This window comes from Microcaecilia unicolor, chromosome 14, assembly GCF_901765095.1.
Source record: "Microcaecilia unicolor chromosome 14, aMicUni1.1, whole genome shotgun sequence".
Taxonomy (NCBI): domain Eukaryota; kingdom Metazoa; phylum Chordata; class Amphibia; order Gymnophiona; family Siphonopidae; genus Microcaecilia; species Microcaecilia unicolor.
In genome coordinates, this window is record NC_044044.1 from 49113111 (window position 1) to 49136473 (window position 23363).

General features: G+C 42.4%; 2 protein-coding genes across 3 annotated transcripts in view; one reads left to right on the forward strand and one right to left on the reverse strand.

Moving 5' to 3' along the window:
* Positions 1-13618, reverse strand: part of NCSTN (nicastrin) — a 53067-nt gene extending 39449 nt beyond the window's left edge. For both annotated transcript variants that reach the window (XM_030187468.1, XM_030187467.1), the window contains exons 1-4: positions 13517-13618; positions 12286-12390; positions 6867-6990; positions 111-223 (exon numbers count right to left, since the gene is read on the reverse strand). In XM_030187468.1, coding sequence (XP_030043328.1) covers positions 111-223; positions 6867-6990; positions 12286-12390; positions 13517-13601 — 427 coding nt within the window. In that variant the 5' untranslated portion in view covers positions 13602-13618. The remainder of the gene's footprint in view (positions 1-110; positions 224-6866; positions 6991-12285; positions 12391-13516) is intronic.
* A 139-nt stretch (positions 13619-13757) lies between these two features.
* The window catches only part of COPA (coatomer protein complex subunit alpha), a 72699-nt gene continuing 63093 nt past the window's right edge, over positions 13758-23363 (forward strand). The window contains exons 1-4 of the mRNA XM_030186392.1: positions 13758-13869; positions 19397-19510; positions 21738-21811; positions 22894-22974. Of these exons, the coding sequence (XP_030042252.1) occupies positions 13830-13869; positions 19397-19510; positions 21738-21811; positions 22894-22974 (309 nt within the window). The 5' untranslated portion in view covers positions 13758-13829. The remainder of the gene's footprint in view (positions 13870-19396; positions 19511-21737; positions 21812-22893; positions 22975-23363) is intronic.

Below are 23363 nucleotides of genomic sequence, written 5' to 3' on the forward strand. Positions count from 1 at the left end.
ATCCCACGTGGTGGTGGCTTGCTGCTACCCATAGGGCCATGCAGGCTACCCACTTCCATTATGAATTACGTGCTCTTGTGCTCCTTTAGCCAAAATGTAGTATTTCTTACCAAAGCCATCGTTGGGACATGTGGAGTCCGGGGAGAAGCCTTCGGAAGGTCGGCGCTTGGAAACGGCCACACCAGCTACTCGGGATGTCGCTTTCAGCTTACCCATCACTTCCCTGCCATCAAGAGAAAACCCAAGAGAAAGTCAGACAGATAGAATGCACCTTCCAAGGCTTGGCGCATTAGGAATCCCAAGAGATAATCAGATGGAGACAAACACACGTGTCTGCAGAGCCTCAAAGCATCAAGGTGGTTTAATAATTCTTGGATGAATTGTGCTCATTAATTGCGGGTCTATAAGCACAAGGAAATGCAGCACGCATTTGCTTTGGATAATGAACACATCTCATATAGATGTGCAGGAAGAAGAAAGAACATGTCAACATTTAGTATTCCTGTGATATCCTGGCTGTACACAGTTCTGTATAAAAATGTTAACACCGTTTGGTGGATGAGCGTTGCATTCAACATCAGTTACCCACAGGGTTTGGATTTCATTAATTACCCTTCTCCACCACCGCCAACTCCAGGCTCCGCTCATTCTGCCTCGCCTCACCCTATGCTTGGACTAAACTTCCTGAGCCCTTACGCCAAGCCACCTCCCTACCCATCTTCAAATCTTTGCTCAAAGCCCACCTCTTCAATGTTGCTTGCGGCACCTAACCTTTAGACCTTTCAGGAAATCTAGACTGCCCCAATTTGACTGCCCGTACATTTGTCCTTTAGATTGTAAGCTCCTTGAGCAGAGACTGTCCTTCTATGTTAAATTGTACAGCGCTGCGTAACCCTAGTAGCGCTTTAGAAATGTCAAGTAGTAGTAGTAGTAATTTATTAATCCCTCACCTGGTTATCACAGTATGCACAGTCCTCTATTAGAACTCTGCTGGTTGTAAAGTCCTTCCTCAAAAGAGGTTACAACTTCAAACTAAGCAAAAGATTAAATCAGGCAGGTGGACACGTCTGAGGATTCTTTATGCAACTGGATGTTGAGCTCATTTTCAAAGAGAAATTATGCACGCTTGCACTTTGAAACACACCATAGGCACAAAGTACCTGGAGACTTATGCCCCTCGTGTTTGGGAAAAATGGCGCATTTAGTTGGAAATGCATTCATTTCTGCCTTTGATCTTGACCTGAAATCCTCCCCCCAACCCAGAGAATCCCTCCTCTAAATACCGAGCAACAAAAGTACTTTTAACAGGTTTGAGGGAGGGCAAAAGACAGTTAATTTACAAGTGTAAATGGAGTTGAAAATCACTGCCCATGAAAGTAGAGGCGGGACTTTAAGGTGCATCTCCGAAGTTCACAGCTCTCTGTGCTAACCACTGACCTAGCTCACTACTTTGCAACGACATTTAGAACCTGTTCATGGGGAAGCTGTCCAGCAACAAAACCCTAAAATTCTTTCCCTCACTGGGAATCCCAGAAAGATTTTGCACAGGTGTGAATAAGGCTCAAATCAGCAAACAGTAGGAAAGTGAAGTGCACACATTAGCTGCTGTGAAAGGACTCATAGGTCCTATAGCTAAATGGTTACCTCAGCCTGGAAAGATGGCACTGCACCCCGGGATATCCGCCTAAGGGATCAGAGACGGAGCAACGCTGGGCCTCAGGTTACACTGACTCCAGAGCAGTGGACCATTTGGGAACACAGCGGTGATCCTCCCTGCTCCTCCTTGGAGGCCACCCCGGCCACCAACCTGAATCAGACCATGAGGCTGCTAACTCAAACCCAACCTGCTAGCCTGAATAAGACAATGAGGGGTGCTCGACTGAGAGAAGCCACCAGAGAAAACATATCTGACTTCACTACCAGCTCGCAGAACAGGATGGGAGGAAGGGAGAGACAACTGCAGCCAGGAATCATTGCACTCCTGTGACTCAGAAGGACGGGAAAGGCGACTCCAGGGAAAGACTGATACTGAACGTTTATAACCCAGGACTGAGGTGAGGAAGAAGCAAGAAGTCCACCCCAGGTAAAGAACGAAACCGATCATCTGAGCTCACATACACACAAAAAAAAAAAAAAGACTGACAAAATCGTGGTCCTGCCTGACTTTTCCAATTCAACCCCTTTTCATTCCACAATGAGGTGGTTTCTAATACTATTCTTCACCCTCTTAGGCATTACGATGGGCAAATTACATGAAAAATGCCAGCAATAATCTAATTCCAGTAATCTGCGACTTACCCAGAAAACCTAATACCCCTAAACAACCAAGACCCACTAGCAGACACCTTTTAGAGAGCTCCAGCACTTGGTCGCAGTGTTCCTTGTCCACATCTGTCCATAAGCCTCTCACCAAGCCCAATGCTCAACCCAGCACACAATCTCTTCTGAACATGACCAAACAATAATCATCCTCAGACCACAGTGCCCATTCACCCTTTCACCAGCAATCTATATCAATGCAAGATCTACTACTATAAATCATTTCTATAGCGTTACCAGTTGTATGCAGCGCTTTACAATTGAACATGAAGAAGAAAGACAGTCCCTGCTCAAAAGAGAAGATCTGTGGTGAACAAGGCCTTATTAATAAGGGAACTATTAAAATCATCTGATCTAGGATTTTTATTTCTGAAATACGACTCACAGAAGTCAATAGCCCGACACTACCCCGCCTATACCCACCCGGATACGACATTCTCCATGACTAAATAAAAAAGGAGGCGGTCTAGCACTCATTTTTAAGAGCTTTCTACACATATCCCTAGTTAGTACAGAAGTCTTCTTGAATACATGCTATAAACTCCACAACAACTCCAAAGGAGCCAATCACATCTCTCTACTCCTTATCTACCATTCACCAGGACCCTGGACTAAGGCTGAACCTACCATAATGGAGATCATCTCATCTGCGATGTCCCAATTTTCCAAATTAGTTGTCCTGGGAGATCTAAACCTACACCTAGAGGATGACGAGGATGCCAATGTACACATCTTTAAATCATTCTTGAGAACAACTGAACTTGCTATACACGGGGGAGGTCCAACCCATGAGCTAGGCCACACTTTAGATTTCCTTACGTCCCATCCCACCAACCTAATTGGATCTACCACATGGAAGCCAATACCATGATTCAACCATTTCTAAGTGGACTTTACCATTAATATCTGCCTTTTGAACCACCCAAACCATCACCCTATTAAGCTTATCAACACCAGAGGGAAAGAAAAATCAATGAATCCAGCTTCTGGAAAGAACTAAAAAAAACACCCTTCCCCTTGAAAGCCCCAAAGAAGAACCTGTATCAAAGTCAAAACAGTTCTGGACAAAATAGAACCAATAACTACCAAAAACATTAAGGAATCTTAAAAATCACCATGGTTCTCAGAAGAGCTATCACAATTAAAACAAAAATGCAGAAACCTCAAACAGAAATGGAGAAAAAGCAAAGCTACCGATGATAGAGCCAAATGGAAAATCTCCTTTCACCACTACAAACAAAAGGTAACTGGTTTCAAGCATAACTATAACAGCAACCAAGTGGGCCAGGACACCCTTAACAATGAAAAAAACTATTCACCCTAGTTAGGAGCATAATCTTCATCCGCTCTCCTGTTAGAGAGCAACAAACACGCCCCCTCTGCTCAAAATCTAGCCGACTACTTTGAAAGCAAGGTCAATCAAATTAGAGCCGACCTAGCTCAACAGAACCCAAAAGAAAAGAACTTAAAATATCTACCGTAGATTCAAGTCAGGGAATTAAAGCAAACCAACTATGGGAATCACTCCAACCACTATCTACCAAAGACGTAAAATCACTACTACTAAAATGTTCGCACTCACATTGCTTCCTAGACCACTGCCCAGAATTCTTGTTCTAAACCACCCCAACAGAAGTAATTCATTGGCTAACAGACTGCCTGAACGGGCTACTAGATTCTGGCTTTCTTCCTTCAGATATGGGCAAAATCTTCCTCACACTACTTTTAAAAGGATCAGAATTAGACTTGGCCTCCGCTGCAAATTATCACCCAGTGGCGAATATACCACTCTTTACAGAAATGCTTGAATCCTATATAAGTAAACAATTCTCCAAATATATGGACACATTCTCCACACTACACCAGTCTCAATTTGGATTCAGATCCACACACGGCAATGAAACCCTGCTCTTAGTACTAACAACGTATGTCAAACAATACCTATGCAAGCAGGATCAGGTGCTTCTACTTCAGTTTGACATCTCAGCAGCATTCGACGCAGTGGATCACGCAATGTTACTAGACCGTCTGAATCAAATTGGAATTACTGGCTAAGTCCTCAAATGGTTCAACGAATTCCTCTCAACTGAAGCTACTCAGTTAAACATAACAATAACCTTTCCAATACTGGATTCTGAAATGTGGGGTTCCCCAAGGGTCCCCGCTCTCTCCCATCCTGTTCAACTTCTTCATGTCTTCCCTTACCTCTATTCACCTGGGATCAAGAGAATTATTACTATCATATGTGTATGACATCATGCTCCTCCTACCTCTGACATTCTCGCACCAAGACCCTATCCAATCGATAACAATCGGAATTAACTCTATCCAGACCTGGGTCCTAGCAAACAAACTAAAATTGAATACCCAAAAGACTAAGAGTCTCTGGTTCTGGAATCAAGGAACCAAGGTCCCATCTTCGATAACATTACCCAACAACACCACCTTCCCAGCTGAATCAGAAGCAAGAGTGCTTGACGTCGTCCTTGATTCTTCCCTATCACTCGCATCCCAAATCAACCAGCTAGGGAAGAAAACAATGTTTAAAATAAGACAGCTTTGTCTAGTCAGGTCATTCTTTGTTCAAAAAGCTTTTGCGATACTGGTACAAATGCCTATCCTACCACACCTAGACTACTGCAACGCCCTATTTCTTGGCATTAGGAGCAAATATCCAAAGAACTACAGATCATACAGAATACAACGGCAAGACTAATCTTCAAACCGAACAGATACACCAGTGTCTCACCTTACCTTGCAAAACTACATTAGCTACCACTAGATGAAAAAACTAAGTTTAAGGTGCTACCTCTGAACTCCTGATCAACATCTCATCCGTTTGCATTGTTCACTCCAACAGACTAAAAGAACACCTGATCCTAGCCCTACCGATTCTCAAGGGATCTCAGAACATCTTTAACTTGCTCTTCTCAATGGCAGGGATCACGTTATGGAACGCATTCCCTCTGGCAATCAGAACAGAGTATAACTACCTCAGCTTCTGAAAGAAGCTAAAAATCTCCTTCTTCTCCAAGACTCACTGATCACCGATCCCCAAGTAAATTTTAGAAATACTGAATTTAACACAGACTATAACAACACTGCATAACGTTCTATAACAAATTATAAATTACTTTCTTATGAATTATTCTTTGTCATGTATCCTACACTGTTTATTTTAAGCAACATTGAACTCAAACTTGTTTGGGATAATGTGGGATAAAATGTCACAAATAAATAAATTCTACATACCAAAAAAAGGTTTGAAATTAAGGTTTTGTAGGTGTCTCACCTTGTAATTCTAAGATTACACAACCGGAATCCTTTCTAATAAATCAACAGGGAACCTCAAACCTCCTAATAGGGAACAAACTGCAAAAAATTTGCATCGTCCACTATTTTATCAAGGAGTAGACTACTATCACTGGTTCCAGTGAGGAGAAAAAAAAGAAAAAAAAATGCAAAAACTCATGAATACATGAGAAAAACGGATGGTATAAAAACTCTCCTTCTCCTCACTAATTATAGAATTAAACAAGGTGGAACACCTCCCCTCAAAACCACAAAAACCGGAAATAAACCCGGTATATCTAACATAACCCCAAACACACACTTCAACTAACAGCCTATCCCCATAAGGTTAAAAACTAACAAAACTACCCGCCCAGTATTTCAAGGTGAAAAAATCCAGTCAATATCTTTCAAAAATCCACATAACTTATCTTCTTGTATGTAACTCCAGGCTGATAGTAGTATAGTTGAGGAAATCGCCACACTGTTTAGTCTGAAACGCTGACACCATCTATTAGCACCCTTCAACAAGTGCGCCTTGTTTCGCCGATATCCAAGCTGCTTCAGGAAGGGCACTCGAATGGATCCTTACACGGACTTCTCAAAATCACCAAACAGTCCACGAATGGATTTTTTCACCTTGAAATACTGGACGGGTAGTTTTGTTAGTTTTTAACTTTATGGGGATAGGCTGTTAGTTGAAGTGTGTGTTTGGGGTTATGTTAGATATACCGGGTTTATTTCCGGTTTTTGTGGTTTTGAGGGGAGGTGTTTCACCTTGTTTAATTCTATAATTAGTGAGGAGAAGGAGAGTTTTTACACCATCCATTTTTCTCATGTATTCATGAGGTTTTGTGTTTGGTTTTTTTTCTCTTTTTTCTCCTCACTGGAACCAGTGATAGTAGTCTACTCCTTGATAAAATAGTGGACGATGCAAATTTTTTGCAGTTTGTTCCCTATTAGGAGGTTTGAGGTTCCCTGTTGATTTATTAGAAAGGATTCCGGTTGTGTAATCTTAGAATTACAAGGTGAGACACTTACAAAACCTTAATTTCAAACCTTTTTTTGGTATGTAGAATTTGAGTTAAGACGGTTTGAAATTCCCAGTTTCAGATTTAGAGTTTTACAAATAAATAAATATCATTCCAATAAGAATTGCATTCACCCATTAGCCTAGTTATAAAAATGTAACTTGTAAACAGCACTGAACCCTAGACAGGGGATATTAGTGGCATATAAGACCGAAATTGAATTACCTCGTAAAGAGTTCTCCATTCAGCACAACCATGTAAGGGGGAGTTAGTCCGTCTTCTAGCACCCACTTCAAGTCCTGTTCTTTCTCCACCACATGGATCACTCCGGTGTCTCCATTCATAGAGGCTGCAAGAGGGAAAAGATGGAGGAGTAGCCTAGTGGTTAGTGCAACATGCTTTGATCCTGGTGAACTGGGTTCGATTCCCACTGCAGCTCCTTGTGACTCTGGGCAAGTCACTTAACCCTCCATTGCCCCTGGTAGAAAATAAGTACCTGAATATATGCAAACTGCTTTGAATGTAGTTGCAAAAACCTCAGAAAGGCGATATATTAAGTCCCATTAACAAGATTCCATGCAGAATCTTAAAAAGTAGCAACATTCCATGTAGAACCCCAAAGAATAACAAGATTCCAGAATCCCAGCCTAGTTGAGATTCTACATGGAATGTTGCTATTCCACTAGCAACATTCCATGTAGAACCTGACCCTTGCAGATCAGCAACGCGGCCGCGCAGGCTTCTGTTTCTGTGAGTCTGACGTCCTGCACGTACGTGCAGGACGTCAGACTCACAGAAGCAGAAGCCTGCGCGGCCGCATTGCTGATCTGCAAGGGCAGGCTTCTACATGGAATGTTGCTAGTGGAGGAGTAGCCTAGTGGTTAGTGCAGTGAACTTTGACCCTGGGGAACTGAGTTCAATTCCCACTGCAGCTCCTTGTGACTCTGGGCAAGTCACTTAACCCTCTATTGCCCCAGGTACAAAATAAGTACCTGTATATATGTAAACCGCTTTGAATGTAGTTGCAAAAACCTCAGAAAGGCGGTATATCAAGTCCCATTTCCCTTTCCCTTATGACATCACAATATCAGAAGTGAACCAAGTATCGGGCAATCAAGCCATTGTGACATCACTGATGAGGTTGGGTCTTATTGGTGGAATGAGTGGAGGAGTAGCTTAGTGGTTAGTGCAGTGGACTTTGATCCTGGTGAACTGGGTTCGATTCCCACTGCAGCTCCTTGTGACTCTGGGCAAGTCACTTAACCCTCCATTGCCCCAGGTACAAATAAGTACCTGTATTTATTTTTTTTATTTATAGAATTTATATTCTATTACAAGCGTAACTTGCAAACTGAAATACAGAGATAAACTAAACACACAGTAAAAAAGAAAGTAATTTTAAGAAATTTAGTCAATCTCTTTCTTAGACCACTGTTGGCAATAAAGAGGGGGAGAGATTTATAGATGAGGAGATCCAAAATAAAACTCAGAAACAAAATTATAAGTAAATGGCCTGGCCTGAATATTCCCACCCTATAATTTTCTTAATCAGTTATTCCATCTATCATTCCTTCGGTCTATTTGACTAGTTTCTTCATATCCAAAAATGTTCGAAGTTATTCTGGCTCAAAGAAAACATATTTATTGCCCAAGAATCGAATTAGGCATGTACATGGATATGCCAATAGGAATGTTGCTCCTAACACCCTCGTCTCTTCCCTGAGAGTTAGAAATATTTTCCTTCTGTCTTGCGTTGTCTTTGTCACATCAGGAAAAATTCATATTCTATGGCCACAAAAAGATTTTAATGAGTTCTTAAAGTATACCTTTATTACTGCGTTTAAGTCCTGTTCAAATACAAATGATACTATTAAAGTCCGTCGTGTTGTTACTTCTGACAAAAATTCTTCCAATAGAGCAGAAATATCCTGAATTCCTGGCACAGGATCCTGAACTTGAGGCAAATTTTCAGAGCCCATTGGCTCTACTCCAGTTCGAGAAGAGAGTGGAAGGTAATAAATTTTATTGAATGGAGGAACAGCAGAAGAAGGATATTGAAGAATTTCTACAAGGTATTTTTTAAAGAAATCCATAGCGTTTATTCCTGTAGGCACGGGAAAATTCAGCACTCTTAAATTAAGACGCCTGTTATAGTTTTCCATTTGTTCTATTTTCCGACTTGTCAAAAGTTTGTCTTTAACTAATACATCAGTAATAGATTTAAAATTTATAACCTCTGATTGCGTCTGTAAAGCTTGATTCGTAGAATCATTTGACTTTTTCTAATGATAAAATTAAAGCATCTACTTTACTCACGAGAAGAGATGTATCTTGAGCAGATTTAGTAACTGCAGTTGTTAATTCTTGAATTGCTCTCCAAATAGACTCCAATGTAGCCACCACGGGAGATTCAGGCTCCAAGCATGTTTCCTCTGCGGTTTGGGGTAGAACGCTGCCGACCAAGGCCTTGCTGCTACCGGTTCCCAATTCAGCTGGGCCTTCCTCTGCACCTCTAAAGTACGCAGGACATGGTGGTGGATTAAGCTCCGGAAAGGATAAAGATGTCTCAATCCCCACAAGCGCCGCTGCTCCTCCATCGGCGCTCAAAGCAGGTTTCAACGCTCCGATATTCGGTGGGGTGCACGGTGCATATCGGTCTAGCATTTGCTGGATCGGGGATGAGGTTCTGGCCAGCGGCAGTTGGCCCTTCACCGTGCCCTTCCTTTTGGTATGAGGCATTAAGCAATGAAACTAGTAGAAGAAACGCCAGAGAACAGCTCAGACCGACTAGCCGATGTGCTCAGGCTGCCATCTTGATACCCCCCCTGTATTTAATATGTAAACTGCTTTGAATGTAGTTGCAAAAACCACAGAAAGGCGGTGTATCAAGTTCCATCCCGTTTCCAAACTGCAAAGGTCTTTCTTACCTGTATATAATATGTAAACCACTTTGACAGTCAAAGTGTAAATCAAGTCCCATCCCCTTTCCCACTACAGGTACAGCACAACCTCCTCCTTATCCAACAAATGTTCACGTCAAAAAACAGCACACATAAAAATGTCATGGTTTTATGCACACTATTACCTGGTGCGAACACAAGATGATTTGTCTCAGGTAACACTTCAGATACTAAAACTATATGTAGATATTTAAGGGTCCTTTTATAAAAGTGTGCTAACAGATTTAGCACACGTTAAATGATAAGACACCTGTAGGACTATAATAGGCATCTTACATTTAGAGTATGCCAATCATTAGCCCACCTTAGTAAAAGAGCCCCTTCCTGTATTTGAAGTATTTCTGTTACCCTCGAAGAAGCCAGTTTGCAAAACATGTCGGGTTTTAAGCGATCTTATGCAAATAAATATCTTTCTAACAAAGAACTCTGTTTTTTTGTGGATATCTTTGTATGAAAATATTTCCACTCACATGTAGGGGAGGCAATTTTATATAAATCCGTTTCTACACAAAGTGCTAAATTGATCCACAGAAATGGCTTTGAAAGTTACTCCTTTTCCAAATTCAAACTCAAGGTGAGCTGCAAGCCCAAGTATGATATGCAATTCCCTTCCCCAGAGAGAAATGGAGGGTGAAAGGACTTGTCAAAGGTCAAAGAATCAGCGGGAGAAGCAGAATTTGGACCCTGGCCCGGTACCTCAATTTGCTGCTAGTCCTGCAAAACTCCACACAACACGAAGTTCACTGGGAAATTAAATGTCTTGATCAGAGCGTGGTAGCCGTGAGGCTGTAACCTAAGCCTGTAGGTTTTACAGCTCTCTAATATAACACACCATGGGGGGAATGCTATATATGGCGTCTAACGTTATATACTACTTCCGTGCTGCGTTTTTGGCACAGAAAAGCATTCCAAAGGATGCAAGACACCGAAATGGGGCAGTAGCAGCAGATGTGTGCAAAAACACACTTATGCGCCCATTTATATAATACAGCTTAAGTGTTTCTGCGTGGACCTGCAAAGGGGGCGTGGCCATGGGAGGGGCACGGGCAAGTCAGGGGCGTCCCTTAAAATGCACGTACTTACAAAATAGTGCGGTTCCGCACACAACTCACGCTCCAGGATTTATACCTAGTTTCAGTTGGTGTAAATCCTCGTGCCCTAAGTTAAGCGCAGATCCCAGCACTACGCGTTTGTCTATAAAGGGAGCACATCCCATCATAGAATACTGTTCAGCGCCAATTTTGTTGGTGCCAAATTTTGAATGCCATTTACTGAATCCAGCCCTATATACTATATTGCTAGCCCATCACAGCATTTACATACAAAAGCATCAAGTGATCTCACAGTCCTAAACAAATCCAGTTTTCCTGGAAGCTCTGAAGACAGAAAATTTCACCTCAAGAGTGAGATCTAAACTTTTGGTTATGCTCTGCATTAGTGGTTCTCAACAAGTGTCTCAGGACACACTGGTGTGTCACCAAACATTTGACAGATAGCACTGTTGTACTTTTCTTAATGTGTGTGTGGTGGATTGGAAAGAGTTGAGAACCAGGAAATCTAATACTTAATATCCATAACTAGCCCCTGCTGCTGTCATCAGCCCCATCTGGAAACATTGCAGGCCTATGGCACATCCCACTCCTCCAACCCAGCAGTCACCATCATTGCATATGTATTTTCTTGCTTCTCAAAACACCACAAAGAAAAATGTTCCAGACCACGTGGAAACTGAAACGCACAAAATAACTACTTCCCAAGGGATGTATTCCACAAACTGGTCCAATCCTTGGTCCTCACCCACGCCGACTACTGCAATGAAATCTATGCAGGATGCAAGGAACAATCACTACTCCAATACCTACGCTGGTTACCTGTTAAAGCATGCATATCCTTCAAGATATGCTCCCTAGCCTACAGAATCATTTTTGGACTAGCTCAGGAGTACATAACAAATCTAAGAGAACTACCTATACACGATGCAATCAAGGGCGCAAGAACCTCTCTCATCCTACACTTCTCCAAATGCCAAGGCCTGAAATACAAATCTTCCCAATTAACCAACTTTACATACATTTGCCCCAAGCTATGGAACTCAATACCAATGAACCTAAAATGCACAAACTACTTAGCATTCCGAAAACACCTGAAAGCCCACTTCTTTAGAAAACTCTTCTTCAATGAACCAACATAGTCAAACAGACCACCTACCAACATTCCATGGTACCTGACCTCTAACAGAAACTGAATAAGGTAAACACTAAATTCTAAAAGGCTATGTAACATGTCTAACTGAATACAACTGTAAGCCACATTGAACCAACAGCTAGCTTGGAAAATGTGGGGTACAAGTGAAAATAAATAAATTTGTCAGCAGCAGTGAAATGATATATAGGGTTTTTTTCTTTGTTGAGTTGTGAATTGTAGCGTTTGGTGTGTCAAGAATGTGAACATTATGTTGTGTGTCACAACTGAAGAAAATGTAGAATTGTGGTTCTCAACCTAATACCATGAAACTGTGACATTACACATTTCTCATTACCAGAATCCTATAAAGACCCCTTAATGTTTTGAGATTATTTTCAATATTTTTGGTTGGAAAACACACAAGATGTTTCCTTTAGCATTTTCAAGTTTGTCTCTTTAGCATTTATTTCATTCTACTTTCAACCCTTCAGTATACTCACACTGGCAGCCAATTTGGTGGGTGGCGTTCATGAGACGGACGCAGGGCGCAGTCTTGTTCAGTGGGATGTAAATTTTCCTCTCCACAGAATTACACCAACACGAGCCTAGAGAGAAGGATGCAAACTGTAAGCTAAGGCTGATTTTAAAAGTTAAGGGATGTGTTGTGATTGAGACGGCTGGGGTGGGAATGCCTTCAGTCAAACCACTCTGTCTGAGCCCTACCAGGTCTCATAACTAACTACAGCAAGCATGGTCTGTGCTTGGACGAAACCTTTAAAGGCATGCTTCCCAAGGCAGTGATGAATCAATGCCTCAGCATGTAGAAGATGCAACAAATTATTTGTCCAAGTTCCAGGCTACAATAGAAACAGAAATATGACTGTAGGTCTGGATCAGCCTGATCCTGATCAGAAGCTTCTTAGTAACAAGATGTGAATGAGCAAAGCAAAAGAAAAAGGCAAATGTATGAAGCAAGAACCAAAACCTAAAGACTCAGGGTCCCAAGCCACCCTTCCAGTATCAAATTCTTACAAGACCATGCGTTTTGCACAGCTTACCATACATTATAAATTTATATCCCAGTGTACTATTGGTTTTGTAGTCTATGTATACTACATTTGAAATCAAACAATATAGATACCAAACCGCAGGGGAAAAGGGAGTACCAAAAATCCAGGATTGAACAAAAGCTGGATGACCAGCTGTGTAGCCAATCAATTGAGGAGAAGAGAAATGGGCGAAGGATAACCATGAACAGGGTGATGGTAGGATGTGAGTGGAGGAAGAAGGAGTAACTGGGTAGGGCAGAGGAATGAAGATTAGTTGAGGAGGAATAAAGGAGTGAAGCATGACCAGGGAGAAGGGGTGAGGCATGATATGAGGAAGAAGGGAGATTCTAAGTCCACTATGGATTTTTTTTTCCTTTTGTAATGTAGCAGATTCTCCCTGGGTGTTTTGAGGGAGGAGGCAATAGTCTTGGAGATTATTTTGGGGTTGTAGCTACCATACTCCTCTACTTAAGTCCACTATGAAAGATGTAAAAAACAACAACAACACAAAAGCAGTGAACATTAACTGGAGAAGGGTAAATAGGTGGGGATAGGGACCAGGAGTAGGTATCATATAACACAGTATGTAATGGCAGATAGTAGGAGAACCAGCAGTTAAATCCCACCGGATAGTAAGAGAAAATAACCAGTCCACCCAGTAATCCTCCGACAGAGGACTCACCTAACAGGAGGAAAAAGAGAAGACAGAACACGAGGAAAGATCTCACGCAGCTCCCAATTGCTCTTCCGAGCCAAGCCGCCATCATTACTGTCAGACTTCCGTTTTTTTCCCTACCCGGAAGTGCCAGAGAAGGGGGAGCGGACACTCTTTCCCCCTCCCGCCGGGCTCGCTGGTGCCGGGAGGACCGCGGGCGTGGCCCCAGTCATGTTGCTGCGCAGAAGCGGAAGCGGGTTGCTGCTGACGCTAGCAGAGGCGCTTCCGGTGCGCTGACGTGGAGGAGCTGTGGCCGGTTGTCCAGAGGAAAGTCTGCAGGATGCTAACGAAATTTGAGACTAAATCTGCACGCGTGAAAGGTGAGAGCGGTGAAGGGGGGGTGGGGCTCGTCGCAGTCAGTGACGGCGGACCGGTCTTCGATGCATAACGTGGGACCGGGGTTCGGCGCCCTAGGCTCTGAACCTGGGTGTTTTATAAAACAACTAGCCGTTAAGCCCGTTAAAACGGGTGAGATTTGTGTTTTGCAAAATGTAATAATTCTCACCTCCATCCATCCATCCATGTCCTGCAAACGTTCTCTCTCCCCTGCCCTCTCCTCCTCCAAATCCATGTCCAGCAGCCCTCCTCTCTCCCCCCCCCGCCCCCCCCATGTCCAGCAACCCTCCTCTTTCCCTTGGCTTCCCTCCACCCCCTCCACCAACCCTGCTCTCTCCCCTGCCCTCCCCCCCATGTCCAGCAGCCCTCCTCTCTCCCCTGCCCCCCCCATGTCCAGCAACCCTCCTCTTTCCCTTGGCCTCTCTCCACCCCCTCCACCAACCCTGCTCTCTCCCCTGCCCTCCCCCCCATGTCCAGCAGCCCTCCTCTCTCCCCTGCCCCCCCATGTCCAGCAACCCTCCTCTTTCCCTTGGCCTCCCTCCACCCCCTCCACCAACCCTGCTCTCTCCCCTGCCCTCCCCCCCATGTCCAGCAGCCCTCCTCTCTGCCCTGCTCTCTCCCCAATGTCCACCAACCCTCTTCTCTCCCCCTGCCCTCCCCCCCCCCCCCATGTCCAGCTACGCTCCTGGCCGCCGCTTCCTCCCCCCTCTGTGCCGGGCCTCCTGCACTGACATGAGAGCACCTCTCATCTCCGTGTGAAAGCGCTTGTTTAGTCAAGTCTTTCCAATATAGTCCCTCTTTCCATCCTCTCTTTCTCCTCTGTTTTTCCCTCCCCCTTTATTTCTCTCCCTTCTTTCTATCCTCATCTCTGCTTTTATACTCCTTGAGCTTTTATTGTAAACCATCCAGAGGCCATTAGCGATTGGCAGTATATCAAATATGAATTAAAAAATAAGCATAATTTTAAAACCCTGGATTAGATTAGATCTTGAGTTATATATAGAGCTTCTGACTTTAGGTTTTATCCAATAGACACCATAAAATGCTTATGGAGCAAAAAAAAAAAAAATTAGAGGGACAAACTCCAGAAAAAAAACACTGCCTCTCGTAACTTAGGAGTTGATTAAGAAAATCACACTTTAGAACCATTGACCACATGACTTCTAACATGAGGTTATTGCAAAAAAAAAAACTGTGAGGCAGTAATCAATGATCATGCAAATTACCACTGCCTTAAAATCATGGCAGTAATCTGCAGTTCATTGTAAAATATCACCCTTGTTGGTGCATGAGTAATGATGCACTGACAGGAACACTGACAAAACAAAAATGCTGCTGTCATCTTTATGAGCTCCCCCTCCCCAGACTGGTGTGTCCCAAGAACTGGGTTGAGAATCACTGCTCTAAGGTCTCCCAGTGCGGCTCTTAGGCCCCATAGAATTCTCAAAGCCATTCTTGCTTCCTTCTGTCCCACTCCTGAGGACTTCAACTCCACCTTATCTCCTATATCTGATGGCCCAGTTATGTAGGAGGCTCAGTCATGAATCAGGCCACAGCATCCGTTGAAACCCATTAGTACACAACAGTGTGAATCTCAATTGAGATTCACACTGTTTGTGTGCGTGCGCTTTGTACTTCGTTCCATTTGAAGGAACATATCACCAACCTTTGGAAAGACTCAGGTTTGACTCCTGACGCAGGTGTGGTAGCACCGAAACACGGCCCGTGTCGGGTCTCTCTTCAATCAAAATCAATTATTAAAGGATATTTTAATGAAAGAACTATGTTCCCTTTTGTTTTTAAAGGCCCTTTGTGCTGTTTTTTTTTTTTTTTGCTTTTTTTGCTTGGTCTTTTTCTGTACTTGGTTCCCTCTCTTTGTTACATAAATGCCATGGAAGGAAACTTAAAATGTTTCATCCAATCCATTTTTTCTGTGAAGAGGTTTTTTTATGATGTTGATAGTGAGACTACTACTGCCTTCCTGCCTCCCCCACACCCTCCCTCCCCCACCTCTTGTTCTGGAGCAGTGATTCTCCACCCATTCCTCAGGATACACCTAGTCAGGATTTCATGTTACTAAATATACATGAGAGAAATTTGCATGCACTGCCTCCATTGTATGCAGGTCTATCTCATGCTTCGTCATTGTGGATACCCTGAAAACTTGGCTGGCTAAGTGTGTCCCAAGGACTGAGTTGAGAATCCCTATGATATGGTTTTACTATTTTGTTTTTAATTCCTGTGATACATTTGAATAATAGACTGTTAAATCTTAAAGAAAATAGTCAATACGATACTAATAAAAATGTTTTGAATATAAATCCTTATAAATACTAAGCAATACCATTATATACGATCTATACAAAACCGAACTTTTCTCGCCTGACTGCTTAACCTCTTTGCTTTTAATGATCAAGCACTACCATTTTAAATCTTATGTCGAATAGGGTCTCTATAGCCGATGACCTAATGTATGTTACAACCCAATTTATTACTCAGGAACCTTCTTGCAATACCATAATGTATTCTTCTTTACCACGAATGTACGCACATGGTGTATATATATATGTATATATACACATATACATATATATATACACATATACTAGCCGTTAAGCCCGTAACGGGCTAGTTTTTTGTTTTCCTATGGCCTCCCCCTCCCCCACCCCGTCCACCAACCCTGCTCTCTCCCCTGCCCTCCCCCCCAGTGTCTGTGTCCCTCAGTACCGCCCCCTCCTTCCTTCCCTGCTCCCTCCTCCTCCGATTTCCACGCCCATGTTCAAGCCCTCCTCCCTATTGGGCTGTACTGCTGGTGGAGGCGGGGCTTGGACTACACTCTCAGAGTTCCGACTCTACTGCGCATTTGCAGGTGAGTCGGTCACTTGCCGTTTATATGTTTGACACCATGATCTGTTCCATATATATTATGTTCCATGTATGTTACCATGAATGTATGCACAGTAACGCAATACCATCTGTAATCATGTTAACCGGAAATGGCAATTGCCATTACGGCAAATGTAAGCCACATTGAGCCTGCAAATTGGTGGGGAAATGTGGGATACAAATGCTACAAATAAATAAATAAAACTATCTTTACTCTGTCTATATTTATTTATCACCCACAATTTTCCCACATGTTTGCAGGTTCTATGTGGCTTACAATAAACCGAAAAGGCTATCGCCGATCTGGTAGTTATACAAATACCTTTCGGTGGGGGGGGGGGGGGGGGGTTATGGTTGCAGTCTCTAGATGGGGCTTTTCCAACAGTTGGTAGAAAGGCATTATCACCTTTCTGCTGGTCGTGGCTCATAGTGTGCACTCCAGCATCCATTTGGCTCAGATTTCATATCATTTTGTTTGATGTAAATTGCTTTGGGTTGGACTTATGTTTGAGGAAGTTGATATGTAAGTATAAGATTATGTAAGCCACAAATAATTAGAGGCGCCTGGTGCATATCAGTATCATGACCTCTCCTTCCCCACCCAATTCCGTTCTCTTGTGTCAGATTTTTGCACTCCAAATACACAATTCTATACTTTTTTCCCCCCATCAGCTCTTATGTGTTAAGCATGTGGAGTGCTTGAATGCTTGTCAGTTAGGATTTAGTACTTTTACCTTTTTGTTTATATAGCCAAAGATTAAAACACACAATTGGACATATGGAGAGTAATTTTATAAAGGTATTTTCACACATTTATTTTTATTTGTTGCATTTGTATCCCACCTCTTTGCAGGCTCAAAGTGGCTTACAATACATCATGAGTAGTGGAGGAATGTTAGTAAATAAACATTTAGTATTACAAAGTCTTGGTCATCATGATGATAATTAAACAAAGTTATAGTAGACAAGCAGATATTGTGAAACAGTTCTGAACATAGATAGGCGAGTTGTGCATATTCACATTGGTTGATCTTTGTGGTATGCTTTATTAAAGAGATGGGTCTTCAGTGATATGCGGAAGTTCGTTCTTTCGTAGATCGATGTTAAGCTGCGCGGCAGTGTGTTCCATAACTGTGTGCTCAGGTAGCTAAAGTTTGATGCATGCGTTAGTTTGTATTTCATCCCTTTGCAGCTGGGGAAGTGTAGATCAAGGAACGTGCGGGATGATCTTTTGGCATTCCTAGGTGGTAGGTCTATCAGGTCAGACATATAAGCTGGTGCGTCTCCATGGATGATTTTGTGAACTAGTGAGCATACTTTGAACGTGCTGCGTTCCTTAAGTGGGAGCCAATGTAGTTTTTCTCGTAAAGGCTTGGCACTTTCAAATTTTGGTTTGCCAAATATGAGTCTAGCTGCATATATAAGATATATATGGCAGTATATGTACATAAAAGCTTCTTATAAAGCTATCTCATGCATAAGTGTGTTCTGCTGTGGAGTTTGGATGGAGTTGCAGTTTCACATGCATACTTTTTAAAATACACATGTATATTTACACCTGCTGTCAAGCTGGCGTATTGTATGCAGTGAATTTTACTTGTGATTTCTGCAAGATCTAAGCTAGTATTTTATAAAGGCACATAAGCTACTCGTAGGTGCCTTCTTGCCCTCCACAGATGGGCAACGTTTTGTATAAATTTACCCTCATGGTGAAGATCTCGTTTACAGACATGGTCATAGGGCGTGTAACATATAAAATAATGTTGTTTTAGCCAGGTTTTATGTCTGGTCTTTGAGCCAGTAAGCACTCTTTTCGTTCCACCAGAAAAATATTGTGGTCTTAAAATATTTAGTCTACTTCTCAAATAAATAGGACAACTAGCCAATGTCATTATCTCTCTATATAAAAGGCAACACCAACGTTCTATGAAGCCTCCAGCCGGAAGTGTGAAGGGGGCGAGATATCCGCTTTCCCTATGAGTGTCTGCCCCGCCCTCTCTGTAACACAGTCAGTGAAGGAAAACAGCAGAGCACGAAATCAAATCGCTGGCTCTGTAACAGTGAAGGACTCAGAGGGCGGAGGGGAGAGAGGCCAGAGGGCAGGGACACACACACACTCCCACATGCACACAGAAGAAAACATTGCTAGCCCCAGAGGGGGGAGGGGAGAAAGGGCAGGGACACACACACTCCCACATGCACACAGAAGAAAACATTGCTAGCCCCCGTTTCATTTGCATCAGAAACGGGGCTTTTTTTACTAGTATAAAATAATGTTGTTTTAGCCAGGTTTTATGTCTGGTCTTTGAGCCAGTAAGCACTCTTTTTGTTCCACCAGAAAAATATTGTGGTCTTAAAATATTTAGTCTACTTCTCAAATAAACAGGACAACTAGCCAATGTCATTTTATATATATATATATATATATATATATATATATATATATATACTCTACTGATTTTATTATGCACATTCTCACTTCTCCCTATACACTAACACTCAGAAGCAGAAGGCCTGTGTTTTTTTTAATTAGCGATGTTAAGTGAAGGTGTGTATATAGTGCTTACAGAAAGAAATGGAGGAGGAAAGTGCATATTGGTCATCGCATATCTGTTTCCTCTCTAGGCCTGAGCTTTCACCCCAAGCGGCCCTGGATATTGACCAGCTTGCACAATGGTGTGATCCAGCTCTGGGACTACCGCATGTGCACTTTGATCGACAAGTTTGATGAGCATGATGGTGAGTAAGCTAAGATAATACATCAAACAGATACCTTTATATAAGAAAGTAGAAAGAAAAATTGTATACACAGTCACTCTGCAGAGAGCAAGACATGGTACCCTGCAAATATTCTGGGACAATTTTATTGCAATGGAACATTGACTAAAGCAAACATGTTATATTTCAATAATGTAATAGCAGTGCTTTAGTAAACCAGCGGGGTTACAGCAAGGTTGGCCATATTTCATAAAGGTTAATGTTCTCTGCCAGGGCTAGCAAAGGAGGCGGCAGTTCCCCCCACGGTGTGGAATAGCAAAGGGCTCAAAGATCTTGGCCCTTGCTTTTTGCTGCCAGTGCAGGTAACCGTTTTAAATCACAAGTCAGTGCTCCTAAAATCTCAGCAAGGAGAAGAGGGGAAGATATGATTGGATTTACACTGCTTCCTTCACCTCACTTTTTAACCATGACTGCTGTCGTCTGGTCTTCCTTTCTCCTTTTTTAATACACAGAATATATTTGGACTGGTCAGTTCCATGTGTAAGTGCAAAATACTGCCACTTGGCACCAATTAATACCAATTAGCATCAATAATTAGTTCCAGTTAGTTAATTTTGTCAATTAAGTTCCACACACAACTGTACGTATTAAGAACATAACCATTTCCATACTTGGACAGACCAAAGGTCCTTCAAGCCCAGCATCCTGTTTCCAACAGTGACCAATCTAGGTTACAAGAACCTGGCAAGATCCCAGAAGAGCAAAACAGATTTTATAACTCTTATCCGAGAATATGCAGTGGAGCCACTATAGGATTGGTATTGGGTTCTCTGAAAGCTTAGGGGTGCAGCTGTGGCCTGTTACAGGGACTGACTACAGAAGATGTCTCCTGTGGCTCACCCAGATATCATTTGATTCTTGCAGAGAGTGGGCCGCTTGCGGTTTCCCTTTCGTATGCTGTGTCTGTAGTGGAACCTTAATTTAGTTCTTTGGGCTCTTCAGAAACCTCCTTTTGAGCCACTCTGGAAGGCCTCCTTGAAAGATATTACACTAAAGACAGCGTTCTTGGTGGCTGTTGCTTTGGCATGTAGGGTTTCGGAGCTTCAGGCTTTTTCTTATCCTGATCTCTTTCTTCACTTTTTGGAGGCGGGGTCTCCCTGTGCATGGTTCTTTCCATTCTTCTGAAAGTGGTACCAGCAGTTCATCTCAACAAATCTGTGGAGCTTCCATCCTTTCGCAGAGAGGATGAAGAAGCTTGGTATTCTTCCTTGAAGCTTCTCAATGTGCGTAGAGTCATTAGATATCTGGAAGTCACGAATGAGTTTTGCAAATTGGACAGACTGTGCTTTATGGTAAATAGAGGCTTGGCCTCATGGTTTCCAAGCCCACAATTGCTGGATTGCTGAAAGAGACTCTCTTCAGCTGATTTGTTTGTGGGAAGTAGGTTCCACGAGCCTTTTGGGCTTGTTCTACGAGGTGTACAGCGATGACTATCTTACTGTCTCCGGATATTTGCAAGGTGGCAACGCTGCGTTCCTTTGTCAAGCACTACAGTGTGGACGTTGTGGCGTGCTCAGAAGCTAGTTTTGAGGCTTTGGCCCTCAAGGCGGGGGCGCAAGGATCCCACTCACTCTAGAAGTTGCTTTTATACATCCCACAGGTTCTGGGATAGCGGGAAGCTACGTAATGGAAAGAGCAGTTCTTACCTGATAATTTTCTTTCCACTATTTTAGAGGCCCACCTGAAGTTCCTGAGATGTTTAGTTGGTGCAAAGTAATGGGTCAAATAACGACAAGAAGCATGGTGCTTCTTGTATCTCTCTTGTTCTCTACAAGTTGTCCAGAGATGAGAGAGGTCACACATGTTTGCCCACCTGGTTGGTGTTAGGGTAACGAGTTGTTTAAGGTGGTTGTGTTTATTCTGTGTTTCTGCTTACTGCTTGCCTACGTAAATACTGAGGAGCTGGACTAGATGCCAAGAGAGATGTCTTTGCTCATTGTTTAGTCCTCTTTCTCCACCTGTGATGGGCACAACTATTCCATAGGTTCTGGAATAGTGAGAAGAAATAACGGAAAGAAAATTATTAGGTAAGACTTCGTTTTTCTTTTGGAGAGCATCAATCCAATTACTTTGGCCACTAAGAGACATATTAGAAGTAATGTAGCTTTTGGAACAATTTGAGAGACAGTATGGTGAATTTGTTAGCAAATTTTCACCAAAATTTGAGTTCTCTGTCTGTCTTGTGCAGGACCTGTTCGAGGGATCGATTTCCACAAGCAGCAACCACTGTTTGTCTCTGGTGGAGATGACTACAAAATCAAGGTAAGACAATGTGGCACAGGCACAAAGAACAGACTTTGGTGAATACAATGTATAAGAGGCTTTTAATATGTAATTTTTTTTTAAATTTAGTTTTAACCAACATAATCATACAAATTCTTACAAACAGAAATCCATCTTAACCCCCCCCCCCCCCCCCTTTCACCAATTTGAGAAAGATTAAGGATTGGGCACGTTTTGCTAACTGGGCCTCAGTAAATCTTGCATGCAAGAAGAAACAGAAACAGTATCTTTTTTCACTTTTCATTTAGGTTGAGCTCACTGATAAAGTCACCATATTATAAATAAGAGTCTTCAAATTCAATTTGGGGTGTAGTTGTATAAATAAAAAAAAAACAAAAACTGGTTATGTTTGTCAGATTTTCTCATTATCTTGGGTTTTCTTCATGTCCCTTCTGCTTCTTCTGGGCTTAGTGAAGTTGGAGGAGCTAAGTTTGCGATGGAAAGCATATGTGTACAAAAATAAGATTTTCTTTGTTTTTAAATTTTAACCCTTTGAGTGTCATGAGGTGAAATGCTCCTCGGCTATATTCTTATCAACATGTTAGTGGAATAACCAAGGCTGTGGAGTTCGTACACCAAACCTTCAACACCGACTCCTATTTTTCTACTGTCTGACTCCTAGTGATATTAGACTTCAGATTTTTTTTTCTGGATCTAAAGTCTACTAGTTGATATAACTTTAGATCCAGGACAAAGATATGTATATGTAAATTTAACATGATAATTTTACTCTGTATTATGGTTGTTTTATTTTATTTTGAAATTGGAGTCAGCTCTGACTCCACCCAAAATTGCTTCCTACTTCACAGCCCTGGGGATAATGCATCCCCCATATTATTCTAGCATCAGACTTGTTAGGATCCTTCCTTGTACCTGAGATGCTAGGAGCAAAACAGTAGCACTTCAGATTTACATTCCTTTGCATTCCTAAATAGCTTATGTACAGTATTATGAGCTAGAAGTGAACGATTTATTTTGAGGGCACCTGCATGTTATCATGTTAGAGGGAGAGAATGGTGTCCTGTCATGCTACAGTTTCTTTGACATTCTTTTCTTTGCAGGTTTGGAATTACAAGCTGCGTCGCTGTCTCTTTACTCTGCTTGGACACCTGGATTACATTCGCACCACCTTCTTTCACCATGTGAGTTGCACAGCCTTTTTTTCTCTTGTTCTTCCAGTGTCTGTTGCTACATGGCAGAATTCCTCTCAGTGAAGGCTCCTGCCTAGGATTCTCAGCTTTCCAGGCTTTCCACGCCGATCCTTTGGTAATGGCACTCAGACGACGACTTCTGCAGATCCATAACTCTGCCATGTATTCTGCTCAAGACAGTTCCTTTGTAATTCTTGGTAGAAGTTATGCATGAATTTCTAATGTGGAAAAAACTGACAAGTACTCCTAAAGTAAGTGCACGTAACAAATTATGGGCCCTGTTTACTAAGCCGCGCTAGAGGTGCATTAGCATTTTTATGCTTGGCATGCATTAACCGTGTAGACGCCCATAATATTCCTATGGGCGTCTACACGGTTAG